At 46.6% G+C, this 17,951-nt stretch overlaps 2 protein-coding genes across 2 annotated transcripts; both read left to right on the top strand.

Annotated features, from left to right (window-relative positions):
- Positions 1–7,483: 7,483 nt before the first annotated feature.
- PtA15_2A681 (uncharacterized protein) lies at positions 7,484–8,608 on the top strand (the record flags this gene model as incomplete). The annotated part of the gene is made up of 2 exons (XM_053166726.1): positions 7,484–7,596; positions 7,669–8,608. The coding sequence occupies 2 exons, from the start codon at positions 7,484–7,486 to the stop codon at positions 8,606–8,608; spliced, it is 1,053 nt and encodes a 350-aa protein (XP_053017919.1).
- A 4,736-nt stretch (positions 8,609–13,344) lies between these two features.
- PtA15_2A680 (uncharacterized protein) lies at positions 13,345–15,490 on the top strand (the record flags this gene model as incomplete). Its single annotated transcript, XM_053166725.1, has 5 exons — positions 13,345–13,490; positions 13,588–14,107; positions 14,185–14,262; positions 14,332–14,515; positions 14,940–15,490. The coding sequence occupies 5 exons, from the start codon at positions 13,345–13,347 to the stop codon at positions 15,488–15,490; spliced, it is 1,479 nt and encodes a 492-aa protein (XP_053017918.1).
- Between the last annotated feature and the right edge of the window lie 2,461 nt (positions 15,491–17,951).

Below are 17,951 nucleotides of genomic sequence, written 5' to 3'. Positions count from 1 at the left end.
ACGCTGAAAAAGTCAAAGTTTTAGATTGGCACCACAAAAATGGAAAGAACCAGTCAAAGACTGCGGCTCATTTCAAGAAAATTTTCCCCCAGCTGAAAATCAAACAACCACTGATTTCAAAATGGTTAAAAGATGAAGCTTTGATCCGGGAAAAAAATAGCAAGCCGAACAATCCATCTTCTAAGCGACTTCGGGCAGTTTCTTATCCGCAAGTTGAGGCAGCTCTAACCAAATGGATGAAGCAGGTGATGCATCTGAACCTCCCTGTTACCGGTGAAGTGATCAAAGATAAGTGGAAAGATTTTGCTCAATTGGCGGGAATACCCTCGGAGAACTGGCTTTCTTTAAGTTCTGGATGGCTTGATTCTTTCAAAAGTCGCCATCAAATTGGGTCCTATTGTAAGCATGGAGAGGCTGCTTTAGTAGATCTCAAGGTTGTTGGAGACGAGGTTGAACAAATCAAGAAGATCCCCTCAAAATTTGAGCTTAAGGATATCTTTAATATGGATGAGACTGGACTATTTTATTTGTGGGTTGTCCTACATGGTACATCCTGTTTCAATATTTGCTGAAAGTAACACATCCTCTTGTTTTTAGGATGCCACCCAATACTGGCCTTGCATTCACCAGGACCCATGGAATCAAGCAAAATAAGACACGGATCACAGTTGCTCTCACCTGCAATGCCGATGGAAGCAAGATGATGAATCCTCTTTTCATCGGTAAAGCAAAACAGCCACACTGTTTTTTAAAGAAGGATGCATCTTTCTACAACTACAATTACTCGTTGTGGTGCTCCATTCCAAACCATAAGTAGTATTTTATTGCTTTCCTTTACATATATTCATCATTACATTGCCTATTACCCCACACTCCTTCACACATACCTAATTATTATTGCATATTCAGATTCTACACCTCATTTCACCTATAGTCACTCATATATAGTACCCCCTTATCTTCAATGGTTCAATAGTTATAGAGGATATAAGACTTACAGAAACCCTACAGTCTTCATTAGTTACAATACTCATTTCATTAGTAACTTAGTTGAATCATTACATCACATTCTTTTCACAGATATTTTCTCACATACTAAACCCTTTACATACATTACTCATTATGTACTATGCCTATTGTACACATTACATCATTGGATCTGTGCTTACCCTTTTCAGTAGTGCTCATCATTACAAGCTGTTACTATGTTCACATCACCCTTCCCCATTTGTACAACCTTCATTCCCATAGCCAGAATTCCTCATTGTCTGTGCTCATCCTTCCATCATATAAGAACTGTCCTTCCCCCCTCACTTGTACCCGAGCAGAGGAGACCCTAGCCAGCCAATGGAAGATTTATGCAGAGATTATGTACAGAAATTATAGTAGAAATCACTCATCACCTATTGCTCATTGATACCATTGCAGTTGCTCCTGAACCCATTGCTATTGAACCATTGCCATTGCTTTCCCCTCTTCCATCACTGCTCCAACCCTCTCACCCTCAGTAGTCAGTAGTTAAGCTCATAGTACGTACTAGCTCCTAAGATCAAGCAGAAATCAGCCACACCTTTCTTTCTTTTTCTTAGTGTTACTCTCATCCCCTTAGCATTAGTCAGGAAGGCAGCCTCATCAGCACCCTTGCATAGCTTACATTAGTACTAGTGTTGCTATCCATTTCCCTTCCAAGCTCTATTCTCCCCTATGAGTAGTTCCACAAGTGATGTCCCAACAGTGGCCTTTCTATACCTCATATATCTTCAGCTCTAGTAACACTTTTACCATCAGCTACATACTACTTTACCTACACTTCTCATACCCTTCCTTTAAAAAAAACAACCTCCTGCTTTTAGAATATATTTCAACCATCAGTAACACTAATCAGCACATCCATTATCAACCTTCAACACCTTCAGACTTAAATTTCAACTTACCTATTTCAACTATGTCTCACCAAGGTATGGCACCTCCTGCTATACCCAGTTATGGACCCTACAGGGACAACAATCAACAGTCAGAAGAATCATAGGACCTTATAGGTATTCCAATTCATTTTCCCAGATATCAGCGTCAAAGGGACCATTCAACACACCCCACCAGGTCCAACACTCACTTCTTAAACAGAGAACCGGCCATTCCAAGGTACCAGGATCCCATCAGTAAAGGAGTTAAGAAGGTCAAATCAGTAGCAGTTATCAACAGGAGGAGACTCAATAGGACAGGCACCCCAAATGCCAAGGACAACTCACCTGCCACCACCAGCAAACCTTCTCCCTCTATAGTTAAAGCTTCCAAACCTGCAGAAGCCACTCCCTTGCAACAACAATTGGATACTATCACCAAACAGTTTGCAGCCCTCACAGATGGAAAATTCCTACCTCCTCACATGGACAACAACATCATTGGAAAACCCCATCAGACCCTACAGGAAACTGGATTAATGGACAATTTCATACCTGAGGAGCTGGCTTATCCAACTGGATTGGAACTCACTGCTAGAGAGGAATCACTATCAATCATGGACTCACCTGGACAGGATTCTCTAGTACCAATTACCCCTCCCAACAATCAGGACTGGAAAATCAATCTTCAATCCAACATAAATTGCACTGGTTCAGCCTTTACTCCTCCAACACAAGAAGAAATCAACTCAGTGGACCAACCTATTCAAATTTCTCCCAATCCTCCTCTCAGTATTCCACCATTTTTCCCTACTCCAAAAATTACTCCAAAATGGCTGTCAGTTGAAATCAAGCACTTTTTCTTTGGTCAGTTTCTGGGGACATCAGCTAAGCTGGGGGAGGACCAGCATCAGAAGAGAAACATCTCAAAAATCAACAAAACTTCTGGAAACAGCAACCTGGAATTTCAAAATTTTTACAACTCAGCTTCTTCTTCTCTTTTTCATGAAATTTTGCAGCAAAACAACTTAACACTGCAAGAAAAACTCTAGAAACTGCTTGCAGTTGAGATGCAAGAGCTCAAGGCAAGCTGTGCCTCATGCAAGAATCAAGCACTGGTTGATTACATGCAAATTGCATAATTTATGCAAGAGTCAGTATAAGCTCCAAAAAACTGAGTACAGGCTCCAAAATACTGAGTTAATACCTGTGAAAATTCCCCTTTCATGTGCAAATATCCCTTTTTATGCATTCACCCCTTTCATAATGTGTACATACCCCTTTATGTGCACATACCCCTTTCATGTGCGTGTATCCCTTTCATGTGCATGTATCACTTTCACAATGTGTACATACCCCTTTCATCATGTGTTCATGAAGCTTTCATGTTTACATGTTCCCTTTGAGTTTTTCACATCCCTTTCAATACCCCTTTCATCATTCAGTTTTACATACCCCTTTGATGTTAACATATCCCTTTCATGTGTAAATACCCCTTACTGCAAATACTCCTTTCATACATACAAACCCCTTTCATGCATACATACCCCTTTCATCATGTATAAATATCCCTTTTATGTGTTAATACACCTTCTCACATTCCCCTTTCATGCTTACATATTCATTTCTTATAAACATATCCCTTTCATGTGTACACATCCTTTTTATGTTATTTTGGCTAGATTCAATGGCACATGGAGTGTTTAATAAAATAAGATAAAAGGCTGCTCAGGGGGATTCTCATTTTTAAGGTTGAACATTTGCCTCAGCCTACTGCATGATCACTACAGAATGTTCAGCATTGGGATGCTGAACAAGGTATACAATCAAGGTTCACCAGCACAGAATTTGGATGCTTGACTCCAGCTTGAGCTGAGGCTTGATTCAAGCTTGCTGCATCTCTACTGCAAGCATTTTCTAGAGTTTTTCTTTCAGTGTAACATTTCATCAAACATTCCCTCCACTCCTTTCAAACCATATCCCCATCTTTGAATCTCTCCATCCAGCTTCAACCCACAGGAAAACTTCAGAAATCTACAGATTAGGACCTAATTCTTGGTGGTCAGTACTTGAGATGAGGGCATACTATTGGTTTTTTCTAGTGTTAGGGAGTCGCGCGAAGGTCTCCGGCGGCGTCGAAGCGATGGAATTGTTGGATATATCAGGGCTAGCGAAGGGCGATGGAGGTGACTTCCTAGGATGCAATAGGAGGATGAACGGCTGCAAATTGCTTTCTGGGACATTCAAACTTATATCCCAACAAGTCATAGGGCTCTTTATCAAACGCGATCATAATTTCTCTATCTTTTCTTCTTTTGGAACAAGTCCGAGGCCCTTACGCGCAGATACTCAAGATGTTTTCTCGACTAGCTACCCCGGTGTACAACCCGGAGTGGATCGTTGTTCCCATACTCTCTCGATTAGCAACGCCGGCGTAGGAACAGGAAAGGATTGCTTTCTTTCAGATACCATAACGCTGTTATCCGAACCTTGTTGGATTCCTTTTATCATCGGACTCACCCCAGAACAGTTATTGGATTCAATGGCCCTTTACTTGCTCAAACTTGAACCTTTCCAAAAGCGTATCGGTACTCAACATTATGAATACTTTTTGAGCTTAAAATTCTTGCCTAGATTCTGGATTTCTTTTGATACTAGGGAACTTGCGGCTGCGCCGCAGAAATTGAACCTAATTGAACTCATCTCATTGCGGCAATATTGAACTGTGTTGAAGCCCTATGGAACACCAAGTCCCTCTTTGCTGAGAATGACATGCAGAGCGCAGAACAAACCTGCGCTTGTGTGCGCTGAACTTAAGATCGGGGATCAGAAAAAATTGCCGCTTTTTAGCAATCAGCGCAGTGTTTTTCCAATACTTCAGTGCTCAGCGCGTTTAGCGACCAAAAATGACTAATTCAACGGGGTTTACCGCTTTTTGGCGCTCAGTGGAGCGGTCTGATGCTACTTCACCGGTCAGTATAGCAAAATCCTGCCATGGGCCGTTGAAAAAGCTTGCTAAAAATGTATCTCTTCTTTCTCTCAGAACAATCAGTAAAAAGCGTAGCGGGCCGCCCGCTGATAAAAGCGCTAGCAAAGCAGGCCTAAGCCCGCTGCGTACAGCGCAGCGGCACAGGCCGTTCATCAAGCAGAGTATAGACACTCCCCTAATGGCTGGATTGCAAATACATGGAGTGAATATAACACTACAAGAAAAACTCTAGGAACTGCTAACAGTTGAGATCCAGAAGCTCAAAGGAAGCTTGAGGTGATACTCAAGCCTTTCTCAAAGTTTATTTCAACTAATTTTTAATGCACATTCATTGTGCCTATTGCGCAGTGACTGTGAATGAAATGAAATGATGTAATTATGTAGAGTTAAACTGGCAGTTACACTGAAGTATGCCTCATGTCAACTGTTGGCAGTTTTTAGAGTTTTTATTGAAGTGTAAACAATCATCAATTTTCCAAATACCTTTCATTTTATGATATTCATTACTCTGAAGTCATTTTGCACACCTAACCTCAAATCCTCATAAATTCAAGTCTGGAATGAGCTTTTGGGCAGAGATATATTTCAAGACACTTTACAATGAGCTACCTATCAGTTGCACAGTTGACTGCATGAGGGGCCATTGTAGCCCAGCTGTAGTAGCACCAGAATTTCTGGTGAAGACATTTTTTTCTGGTGCTTCCTGCTTCAGAAAGAAACAATCAGAAATTACCACAAAATGTACAAATGGTTACCATGGTTGAGCTACAGAAATGTCTTGCCCACTGATAGCAGGTGGCTTTTTGATGTTGGTGAACCCACCAGGACTCCTCTGAATTTTCAAGGAATTATCCACAGATATATGTTCTTTGGTCAGTGATGAATTTGAATGATAATATTTGAAGTGGATCAAGGAGGAAGGAAGGCCATGGGAATGTTATGAGCTGCACCAGCGCGCCAAAGACTACGCCCGGGGGACATTTCACTGTTGTATCTACATGTCACAGCTCCCTCAGTTAGGAGGGAGCCAGGGAGAGATCATCACACTCTTCCCATTCAGAAATCTAATTACTCAAGTGACAAACCCATAGATCAGACCTTCTTCCTTCATCTGCAACCATTACAGAGAATCAGGGAAAGAGAAATAGGGGAGAGCCCAGATGGGAAAGAATTAGAATGAATTTTGAGCAGGTATCAAGAAGTAAAAGACTTCATAGCAGAATGTTACCTTGGTAAAAAAAGTTGAGTGATACTTTACTGGCTGGTGAAGTTTGATAGAGATCAAATTTTCACCAGCAAGTAAGGTTTATTTTACTCCTGTACACCACAAGTGAAGATAATCAAAATGATTTTGATCAGCAAACAACACAGTTTCAGTTCCCCCACCTGCAAGGGTTGACTGTCTCTTGACAGTCAGTAATTGACCAGAAGGGAATCTGAAAAAATCCTGTCTGGAATTCCAGATTTATTTTGGATTGCCAACCTTTTTCTGATTTGCATTTGATTTCAATTTGGAGTTTCTCCTGGCCTCTGGGAAGGTTCAAAATGAGTGACCAACAAGTCACATGGACAAAAAAGGGGATTGAACAAGCAACCTACTGCTGATCTACACCACAGGATCTGATTGAAAGCTACACTCAAAGACAATGCTTGATTTTGTATGGTTTTTCATATCTGACCCACTCTGCTGAGTCATAATTGGAAATTTTCCAGGAAAAATCCAGAAAAACAAGCAAAATGAGATTCCGGTCTGTTTCCTGGAATGAATTCAAATGAAGTTTGGCTTCATAGCAATGCAGCCCCATTTTTTTGAGTTTGTTTTTCGCCTGAATTTTGATTGCAATGATTCTGGTCCTTTGATCATACCAGAAGCTTTCCAATTGCTTTTTGGTTTTTCTCACCATCTAGTAAATTTTTGGCATTTAAACTCTAAAACCACACCTGTGGTGTAAATCAAGCCATTCAGAAAACAGGAAGTCCTAAAATTTATGTGGCAATCAATTGAAGTCACAAAATGTGGTATCTCAGCTGTGGCTCTGTTGTGGAGTAGACTACAGAAATTTTGCAACTGCTTCATGCAAGTGCAACAATTTTTGGGTGCACTACGCCTCTCTTCAGCGTAGCTGAGTACACTAGGGGTGCAATGAAATCAGGACTGACATTAGCCGCCCCTAGATTAAGTAAGCCTCTCAAACGGAGGGTCCAGGGTACCCCACTGTGGTATACGGAAATGTGAAAAATAAAAATTCCCTTCTAATACATATAATTACCCCTGCTAGGCCTCCAGATATCACCAAATGGACCGGAGGAATAGATTCTAGGGCCAATTTCACCCTTAGTCATCACTGGAGGCGTCGCTGGAACCCAGGCTGCCCCAGGCCCTCCAAAGAGGGTCTTGTGTTAAGTTAGGGGCTGCCCCCCATCTGCCTTTGGCACGGTGGAGATGCTCTGAGCCAAGTGTAAGTTCATTCGCCTGCGCGACAGGCAGCCTTTCACAGGCCCCTCAAGGTTGCAGCTTGTGACATGTCAGCGCCGCGACAAGAAACAGAAGAAGATCGAGAAGAGCCTATCGACACCTCGGTGACCAGCCATCATGTATTGCCTTCGATATTTCTTACTTGTCCTTCTCTTTTTCCCGTTTCCGACTGCCCCGCCCTTTCTCATATTCCTGTTTCTGATCTCAATGACGGTTGAACATAGACCTTGGTGAGCTCTTTATTGCTTTACACAAGTCAACCGTTCCGATGCCTAACTGATCAGTCTGTGATGTTCCTCTAGCGCGTATTGCTCTTTGCTCCTCTCGGCTATCCTGCTTTCTACGTGCTCTTGGAATATTGCATCGGTCGATGTCTCCCCAGTTTATCCAAACGAATACGTGCAAAAACCGGCCGGCTCACTTCTTTCATCGATTTTGTCATTCTTCAAATCAAATGATCAACCAAGCAATCAGACTCAAAAAAATCATACCGGATTCAAATCAATTACAACAAATCATGAGAAAAATCAACCCCACAATCGATGCTGGTGCTACTCTAACTATGGACGTCTGTTTGAACCGGTTTCGTCGCAGAAGAAAGTGTCCGAAAATCCCGAGTTACAAGAAGGTCATCGACACGTATCACACTCCCAAGACACCGGGTCTAATTCTCAACAATCGAAAGCTAGTGCTGATGATGATGGAACGAATGAAGATTTTGAGCTTGATCACTCCATTCGAAAGCCTCGACGGCCACTCAAATCGCTGTTCACTCCGCTTTGGAAACCACTCACGAAACTCTCATCAGTCCAGCCATCGCTCAGCAATCCTGAAGTATCTGCCAAAACTCCATCTTCCCCGGAAATTTACACAAGGCCTGATCCTTCAGCCCACATGTTCAACACCAAATCAAGACCATCACCTCCGAAAGTTTACCGTAGTTCATTCTCTCGAACCCCGTTGTTTTACTCGCATTTCATTCAACCGCTAATCGAATTCGTCAAGCCAAAAATGCCCTTGGCGGTGATTCGGAGAATATTTTTGATCATCAATTACAACTTCTTAGAACTCAGTGAAAGGATAAGTGAAGTGAGAATGATACGCAGGACACTCAGTTTCTTCAATTCGTTCAAATTGCGATTTCTTAACGATTTACTTTATCATTATCGCTCACACCAACCCTACGAAATCAGGGTAAATCGACTCATGGGACTTCAAATATTCTTAAAAACTCGCCCTTGAACCAACTCTTTCCACATAAGTTTTTTTTCCCTGTTTCCAACGGGTGTTCCCCCTCCTTCGTACATTTCCTATGTATGGCTGTATGAGTTTGTATGAATAGTGTTCCTTATTTATGAAAACATACAGCTAATTTGAAAAATCGCAGACAAATTTGAAACAGACTGAGGCCCCAATTATAAACAGCTTTTGAAATTTTATTCAAATATATTTCTGCTTGTTTTGAAGCCCGGTTGTAACTTGTTTATAGTTACATACAGGGTTTCAAAAGTGATTCAAAACCCGGTCAATTATAAACCAGGTGCGCACCTACAGGAATACTGGCCACCTGAACTGTTCTGCTCTACTAGGGTGCAACCAGTTGGCATGGGAACTCTCCCGGGGTTTTCAACCCGGTCGGCGGGCTTGCGTCGGACGGATGCCTATAATCTGTCGACCTCGCCCAGCGGCCTCAGCCCGGGCACCTTCAGCAACCTGTCCCCGTGCACCTTCTGTTCCAGCTTTAGCAAGACGGTCAAAGAGCTGGGACAAGTCTGACAAATAACATATTGTGACACCCAGACAAGCTTGTTGGCGCTACATCCACAGCAACTGCAGATGTTTTTGTCTGGGTGTTGCACTACAGTGCGCAAAAGTAAAGCCAACACCACCTGAGGTCTAGCTAAACCAAGCCTCTTGAAAGAGGGGCCGAGGGGCCCCGCCTGGAGGGCTGTCCCTACACCCGGGGACTCCTTTGACAAGGGTCCCAATATAGTGCCCCTGCGCGAGGTCGGGCCAGCGGCTGTTGGTCCAGGGACCAGACGTTCACGTGGGGAGGGGATGGAACAATGGGTCGTGGATACCAGGATCCCAATTTGGGCAGGCAGATGTGTACATAGTTGATTGAAAAGCATGGGACCATCAAGATTATATGGTACAGGAGCTCATACGGTGTATTGAGACCTGTAATCATATGTATTAGCAAATTTTAGCAAAATTTGATTTCAAAAGTCCTCGTTGAGGTCTTTTGAGCTCAAAAAGACTTTTGAAAACCTGTATTTAACTATGATCAAGTTATAACTGACCTTCAAAACAAACGGAAATATGTTTGAATAAAATTTCAAAAGTTGTTTATAATTGGGGCCTGACATGGATGTGGCCATTGAACTGAGCAGTAGTTCTGTACGCCAGAAATAGTCATTAATGTAACCCGATTTTGAGTTAAGTTGATCAACATGAATCCATGATCAGGCTCACATCTTCGCCTGAGTTCCTCAGAGACATAGCGGGTCCTGACATGAGGGGTATGTCCAGTGCAGGGTCCAACGAGTTAGCACCTTCAACTCACTCGATCAAGCCTGAATTGATTTACAAACTTCCATCGGAAACAAGCCTTGTGTTTGAGAAACTATTGTTGATATGGAGGCGCTGGACCGACAAAAATGGCCAAAATAGTTTTTTTTTCGTGAAATGCCGGCTAATTCACGACAAAATGGACAAATGAACCGACAGAGCGGCCATTGTCATGCTTTCAGAGCAACAATCTGGCCATTTCTGATGTTGCTCCGATGGCGCCTCCGGCAAGACAAAATAGCCACCATGGCTCTGAGCCGAAATTCCTGGCCAAGTATGGCCATTGAGCCAACATTCACAGCCAACCATGTCTCAAAACTAAAATTTCTGGCTCATTTTCTTGTTCTTCTGTTTCCGCTCCAGTCATCTTTGAACTCTTTTGATCCCTCCCGACTGATGTAACTCATGTACTCGTAGTACATATCAGCCAAGATATGTTACGTGATCACTATGTAGGAGTCTTGTGGTACATATGTACATATCTGATTGCGTTGCATGTATCTGATCTCCTCAAGAATAGGGATCAGCTGTAAACATGAAGTCATGAAGCTCGCGATTTGTTTAGTTCTATGTTTCAGGTGGAATCACACCCTGTATCTATGTTTGCACCGGGACATTATTCACCCGGTGCACAGACACATATCCATTCTGACCTGGACTCACTGGGGACCGGGTGGTCGGTCACTTTTGCTTGAGCCATGGGTAACGCATCCTTCTGCTCACAGTTTCGGCGCCATGCCGCGGCGCCTGGGGGGTCGGAGGGAGGTTTGATCCCCGGTCCACTGAGAATGTTCCTCCCAAGGGCCTCGCTTTGGCTAGAGCTCGCCCAAGAGGGATCTCTTGGCCGAGCGACGTTGGTAAGGGAGGAGAGGTCAGCGAAGCGGGTGCTCCGGGAGCAGGCGCAACCCAAAAGGAAACGACGACTATGGCGCGGAGCAGGCGCAACCCCAAAGGAAGCGACGAGGTCCTCCGGGAGCAGGCGTAACCCAAAAGGAAGCGACGACTGTGGCCTGTGGCGCTAGACCCCATAGTGCACAGTGTGATCTGGTACATATGGGTGCAAAAGGGCAGGCAGGGACCAAGGGCTGGTTTACTTCCACTGGCACGTGACTACGCTGGAATACACAGCGCCCCTTGTCACGGAAGGAAGTGCTTACAGTTGTACAGGGACCAAGCAAGGCGGTCTCAAGGGCTACTTTGCTCCCGCTTTGTTCCCAGTAACAAATATTGTTTCTTGTTTTTTTTTTTTTTTTAAAAGAAAGTGAAACTAAAAAGCTGTCCGACATGTCGGTCCAGCGCCTCCATACGTTGAGGCCAACATCTTCCGATCAAACTAGAGAGACGGGCGATGGATCGGATTCCGGAAGAGCTGGAATTGATCGAGGGGCATTCTTGGGTAGATCACTCTTCACTCTACTTGCTCTCAGCTGCTACCTCAGACGACTCTGATCGATCAAAAACAGCTGGAAAATTTTCAGGTGCGAATCCTTTGTTGGTTCATCTATTTGTATCCGTGATGCTCCTCTTGTATGGAGGCGCTGGACCGACATGTCAGACAGCTTTTTGTTTTTTGCGGTGTCTTGGATTTTTTTGCATTGGCATTTTTTTTTATACAAATTGATTCTCCAAGATGGCCAGAAGCCATCGGATTATTGGTTTCCACTGTGCCACAACCACATATACAGACAAATATGTATATGAATATGTACATAAGGGCTATTGTGGCAACTCTACCTACTTTCTGCACCGCATGGGTACGAAAGCAATGCCTTTAACCATACACAAAGGCCATCTGAGGATGTCCTACAAGTCTTACAGCTTGCTGGATGTCCTTTCAGAGGTTAACGGCTTGTCCAGTGGACTTGGGTCCCTGCGGGACAGGGCCCGTCAACTCAGTTAAGTTAGAGTGATTTGCGGAGGCTCCCTTTGCGAGGGGTACTTTGCGTCAGCCAGGCTGCACCAGGCCCTCCGAAGAGAGTCTGGTGTAAGTTGGCAAATCACTTGACAACCATTTCTCTTCTTATCCAGTCAATAATGATTTTTGGGCTGGAATAAAAGGAAGAGGTGGTCTCAATTCCTCAGCTTATATGCTCTGAAATGCTGTTCTGACTCTCCTGGGCACCTAACCGACCCCCAATCAAGTCAGAGAGGAGCATGATAGGGAGAGCACAAAAGGCAGCATGTAAACAGCTTGACCAACTCTTCAGGGCACCTAACCGACCCCCTGTTGAGTGATAAAGAAGTTGCCAAGAATGATGGGGGGGTTGGAGCGGGTTAAAACAGAATAGGTATATATAGGAACCAGGCTGCTCTCCTGCCTGGTGAGGTACTTGTACTATTACAGGATTTATAACCAATCCTGACACTGACACGTGCTTGAGTACTGCTACCATTGTATACATACACTGATACAGACTGATACTGATCCCACATGTTTGGTGGATGCTCAAAGCGGAAGCAAGGAAAGATGGCTAGATTCAAAACATGAAACATGATTGACCAGAATTTCTGGTTCAGAGCCATTTTTGTCTAGGAGTGTCGGCTCAGGCACCATGTTTGGCTAGGAATGTCGGCTCAGAGCCATGGTGGCTGTTTTGTCGCGCCAGAGGCACCATCAGACCGACACCAAAGTGGCCGGATTGTTGCTCTGAAAGCATAACAATGGCCGCTTTGTCGGTTCATTTGTCCATTTTGTTGTGGATTCACTGGCATTTCACAAAAAAAATACAAATTTGGCCGTTTTTGTTGGTCCAGCGCCTCCATACTCTTGGGTCTCTCAAAGTTGGACCGAACAGGCTGAGTTGGTTTTGAGATCCTCCCAAATCGACTTCCAACAAGACTGCCATGACACTCAATTTTGGAAAACACCTCTTGGCGATACTCAGGCGCCAATTATAAACAATATCTGGCGTTTATTTGAGAGATTTTTGAAATCTCCCTGGTTTTTTTTTCCGCTATTTTTTCGCTACCACATTTTTGTTTTGGGACCCAAATCACCTAGAGGAGGTGATTTGGACCAGAAAATTTTCAAAATTTTCATTTTGGGGCCAAGTACAGTCATACTGCAGATGTATTCAGCGGTACAACTGAGTGGCCATTGAATCTTGAATACACCACCGCATGGCAGTGGTTTTCACACATCTTGGGCCAATATCCCCTTCCAACCAGCAAAAATCCCTGTCCATCCCCCATACCCAATCCACACCAACAAACCGCTGTCAAGATGAGTGCTCCAAATGCACCACCCTACACCCCCAGCGAGGCCAATCTCGCTTACCAGCGCGCATGTGGGTATATCCACCAAACACCCAACCCATTGTTGACCCCATACCACGCAGCCCCCCCCGGCCCCTCGGTACCAGCATCCGCCTGTCCAATCCGGCCTTCCGATGGCTCACCCGCAAATCATGCCGGCCCAGCAAGCTCCCCCAGCCGGCCAGTATATCCGTATGAACCTGCACCGCGGTGGTCAGTACTTACCGAACACCCACAGGGGGATCGAACAAACAAACCCCAGTGGTGCAATCACCTACGACCCGGAAGCCCGCGTCCAGTATGTGCTGATGGACCCAGTGGCCCTCAATCACGTATTGCCCAGCTTGGAATTCCTTGGGCCGGCTAGTCTTCCTAACCCCCCGCCTATTGCCCAGCTTGGAATCCCTTGGGCCGGCTATTCTTCCTAACCCCCCGGCCGTACTTCAACACTCGACTATCCAACTTGAACAACCACCTGCGACTGCTCCCGCCGGGCTTGGCTCCGGCGACAAAAAGCGGCCCCGGGGCTTGGCGCGCAAGGCCAAAAGATTGGCGGAACAGATTGGCAAGGATGATGAGGAGGCAGCGGTGGGGCGTGCGAACTGGTTGAAGAAGGCCGCAGGCCGGGCTGCTAGTGTCAAGGACAAGGCCACAGCAAAACAAGCACTTGGCATTATCCGCAAAACGGAGTTGTCCAACATTGTTCCTTGCTTGGTATGGGGGGATGCCAACTCCCTTGAGCTCCTGGCGTTCTGGAGATCCATGAAGGATATGCACACCAAGTTCAAGAATAAGGAGGCCGGCTTTAAGAACTTCAGCAAGTTCGCCAAGGATTTCGAACTTGATCCGGGTCTATTTCCCCTCTTGGCTGAGCTTGATCGCGTGCAGTTGAAGCGTCAATACGACACCATCATGGTGCTTTATAGGATATGTTTCACCCCCCTCAATTGTGTGGGTTAGGGCGCTTGAACTAATCCTTTCCTCTGTCTCAGGCTGTTAAGGATGTTGTTGCTTGTTCCGGGAGTGAGGGGATTCATGCGGTGTTGGCTGAGGAAAACCTCTCCCTACCGGTATGCTCCTGTCCCATTGGCCCTTGTCAACGGTTGATAGATATTGACTTACTCTTTATGATCCGTAAGCTTTGGGAATTCCTGTGCAACATGCACAGTGGTAACCAAGCCGCGGATGGCTTTGGTCACAAGGAATTGGGCCAGTCCTCTGAAGACGAGGACTCTGATGCGGGAGTCGGGACTCCAATTTCCGATTTGGACAAGGACAATGGGGAAGAAGCTCCACCCAGCAAACGGGCCGCCCCCAAAACACGTAGACTTGGCAAAAATCTCTGTGTATCCAACCAACTAACGCCCGCCAAGAGGGCGCTAGACCCATTGTCGGATGATGAGCTCTCAGAGCCCCCGACGTCTAGATCGACCCCTAGGCTCCCTGCAAGCAAAACCGCAGCAGTTTTGACCCCCATGTTGAAGTGTCAATCTAGCACTGCTTAACACATTGTTGCTTACACATCCAATAACCATTGGGGCAACACCACACATCATCATAAGCATACATCTACTGTATTCAACTGCAACATAGCAATGTGTACTTGGCTCAATGGTTAGAGCATCACTCATGAATGCTGAGTATGTGAGTTTGACTCTCACAGTACACGAGGTTGTGGGTTCAACACCCACTTCACTCGGACCTTTCTTTTCACTTGTTCAATACCCCACCCCTGGTTCAACTGGAGTTAATGGTTGCCCGCCGACTGTCAGCGCCAGCGTCCCCCGCCGCCGGGGCCGGACCAAAGAGGCCCCTAAGAAAGACAATAGTGATGCGATGGCCCTGAGGGCCATGATGGTGAAGACGCAGGAGACAAATTCCGCCTGGATGATGGACGAACGGGCTCGTTCCGAGGCAACTCGCAAGGAACAATGGTTAGCAGACTCGGAGCAGAAGCGATTAATGGAGGAGGTGCGAAGGGACGAACGTTGTGAGGTGGCGGCGCGGGACAAACACAAGGATCGCCAACGCCAAGATGAGCTGGCTCAAGCCAAATTCGACCGTGAGGAGGCCAAGGAGCGATCTTGTGATGCAGAGCGCAAGGCGGATCAAGAATTGGTCTTACAACTTGCGGAGGCCAAAGAACAACAGCGCGAGGCGGACCAAAAGGCTGAGCGCGAAGAGGCCCAGTTGGCCAGACAGGAGGATGCACGTCAATACGAGGCGGCTCAAGCCCGCCAGGCTTACGATGCGGCAACACTGGCGATTTTGGGTAACTTGGGCGCCAGAGGGCCCTGAGCGTTGCCTCCCCTTCCCTTGCTCTGTCACTCCTCGCGGAACGCTGGGGATCTGATCATGGTCACGGCCCAAGTTCCATGTCTTCCCGCTTAGAAAGATATTTCTTTACCTTTACATTGTATATAGGATTTACTATTCCCTTCACCCCTGCTGAGGTCACCCCTTTGCCACTAGATGCTTGTATCTAGTGGGATAGGCTTATCACTTATTGAAGAAATGATCAATAACATACCCGGTCTCATTATGACTTGTGCCTCCATCAACCGTTGGAGGCTCGTGCCGAGGGACGCCCAGGGCAACTCCCATCACACCTATTTGGCGGTGAGGTTGGGACTTGTCATATCATTTGGGATATGAATATCCACTGGCCTGTGCCTTTGCCTGTATCGTGGCCGCAACCACAAATTGGCCGGGGGGGCGCAGATATAAAGATCACGACTATTCGAAGAGTGGTTGAGAGCTCTATATCTTCATTCAACTAGATGGCCATCACGGGCCCCACCACCCGAAGCGCCAGCAGGGCCATGAATACCAACAATCAACCTATTGGCTCCCCTCCGGGACAACCGCAAGTGAGCCATTATTACGGGCTCCCTTACCATCATATATTCACCCAAACGAACGCTACTGACCAGTTTCCTGGCATTGGTGATTTGCACAGGCAGTCCAACGTGTAGTTAGGCGGCGTCCGGCCTCAGGCCCCGACAACCGGGTCCAATTGGGTTCTTGGCGTGTCCTTGGTGCTCATTGTGAACCCCACTGGCTCGATAAGGTGACCGATCCGGAGTCCGACTCCACAGAAGATTCCCAAGGCAACCGGGTCCAAGGAGGGCGTATCTTAGGTCGCAAAGAGAATCCTTACGGGGGAGACAAACCTTGGCCCCTTGATGTAGTTTGAGCCAATGATGATCCCATCCTCAGGCCGGACACAGAAGCAGGTACGAACTACTGACTAATACCTGAATTTAATCTCAACTAACCCACCTCTCCTCTTCCAGTTTCCCCAATTGCACATGGCGGCTCACCTGCTCAGTCTGACAAAGACATCCTCACGGACGCCAAGCCAGCTGAGGATGACGGGCGCTCCACGACCGTGGGAGGTGAGCTTCAGTTGATCATCTCATTGTTCCCCTCTCCGGTTGCATTCCCCACTGCTCACTGAAGAGCACCGTCTCCTGTCAATTAACAGGAGCTCAAGCAACAAACCCTCCAGCCGGCCCGTCCATCCCAATGCAAGCCGCAAGCGCACCCCACCAGACTGGGCCTCAACCACCCAGACAAAACCCTCCGGCTCGCCATCGCCGTGCACGTGCTGAAGGCCATGCTCCTAACGCCCCAGGAGGTCGTCCCTGCCCCAACGCCGAGTACTACGTCAACGGCATCAGGGTGGACAAGAACAATCTGTGTCGTAGGCCCCGCACAGGTGTGGTCCCGCCAACGAGGGGACTCACCCTTGAGGGGTTCCTCGCCAACTGCAGGATCGACCAGACAGATTGGCACACACGGGTCATCTTAAGGGAAAATAGGGTCGTTGATTGGCCTTTTTTCCTACGTTCTAATGAGAGTTCCCTCCGCAACATGGGGTTGTTGCACGGTGCTGCCCGCGCATTATGTCAGGGAGCTGTTGCGTTACGACGCCGGGCAGCCCAAAATCATTACCCCAAGTTGTTCTAGCACCTGCATAGTATTGACTTAGGTTCAAATCAACTCCAAAGGCTTTTGTTATTCCTTTCTCATACCAATAAAATGAAGTAAGACAATAGCAATTACATAATTTGCTATTAGGTACATAATGAGTCTCTGATGGCGTCACGACGGGTCCTCATGGAGGGGAAGTTATCCCCGGGGGCTGCCACTTCCGCCGCCACATTAACATTAACAACATCGCGAGGGATGCGCCGGCCGTACCTGCGCTCAAGTGCTGTGCGGTCGTCCCAGTTCTGAAGATACAGTGAACCCCGGCGGTTGAGCAGGTTATGCAGAATCATGCAGGCAAAAGTGTTGTCCCGCGCGCGTATCGGCCATGCCGCCTGAGGGGTGAGGAGGATACGGAACCGGTATGGAGCTCCGTCCGGTGCTAGGCCGGCGGCAGCGCTGGGAGGGGAAAAGGTGCTCTGGGAGCTGCCCTCACGGAAGGTCTGGATGAGTTGTAGAGATTCGAATGGATAGCGTAGTGGAAGTGGTTTTGAGATTGTTTCGCCGGGGTTTTGATCCTCGGCGGCGGTTGTGTTGGTTTGAGAAAGAGGATTCTGGGAAGGGACTCTGGGGATTCTTTGGACTCGGATTCGGAAAATGATAACTCCTGACTTGGATCAGAACAGGTGCTATGGCCTCCCATCCTCCAAGTTCGCCGGGAACTTGGATTCCTGGAGGCCTGTCACAGACATGTCATCATCTCCTCGCGCGCCATGCACGCGCACACACCACAGACAACAGAGAGATAGAAAAGAAAAAAGACAAC

The sequence above is a fragment of the Puccinia triticina genome, chromosome 2A (assembly GCF_026914185.1).
Source record: "Puccinia triticina chromosome 2A, complete sequence".
NCBI lineage: Eukaryota > Fungi > Basidiomycota > Pucciniomycetes > Pucciniales > Pucciniaceae > Puccinia > Puccinia triticina.
This window is presented reverse-complemented; position numbering and strand designations above follow the sequence as displayed.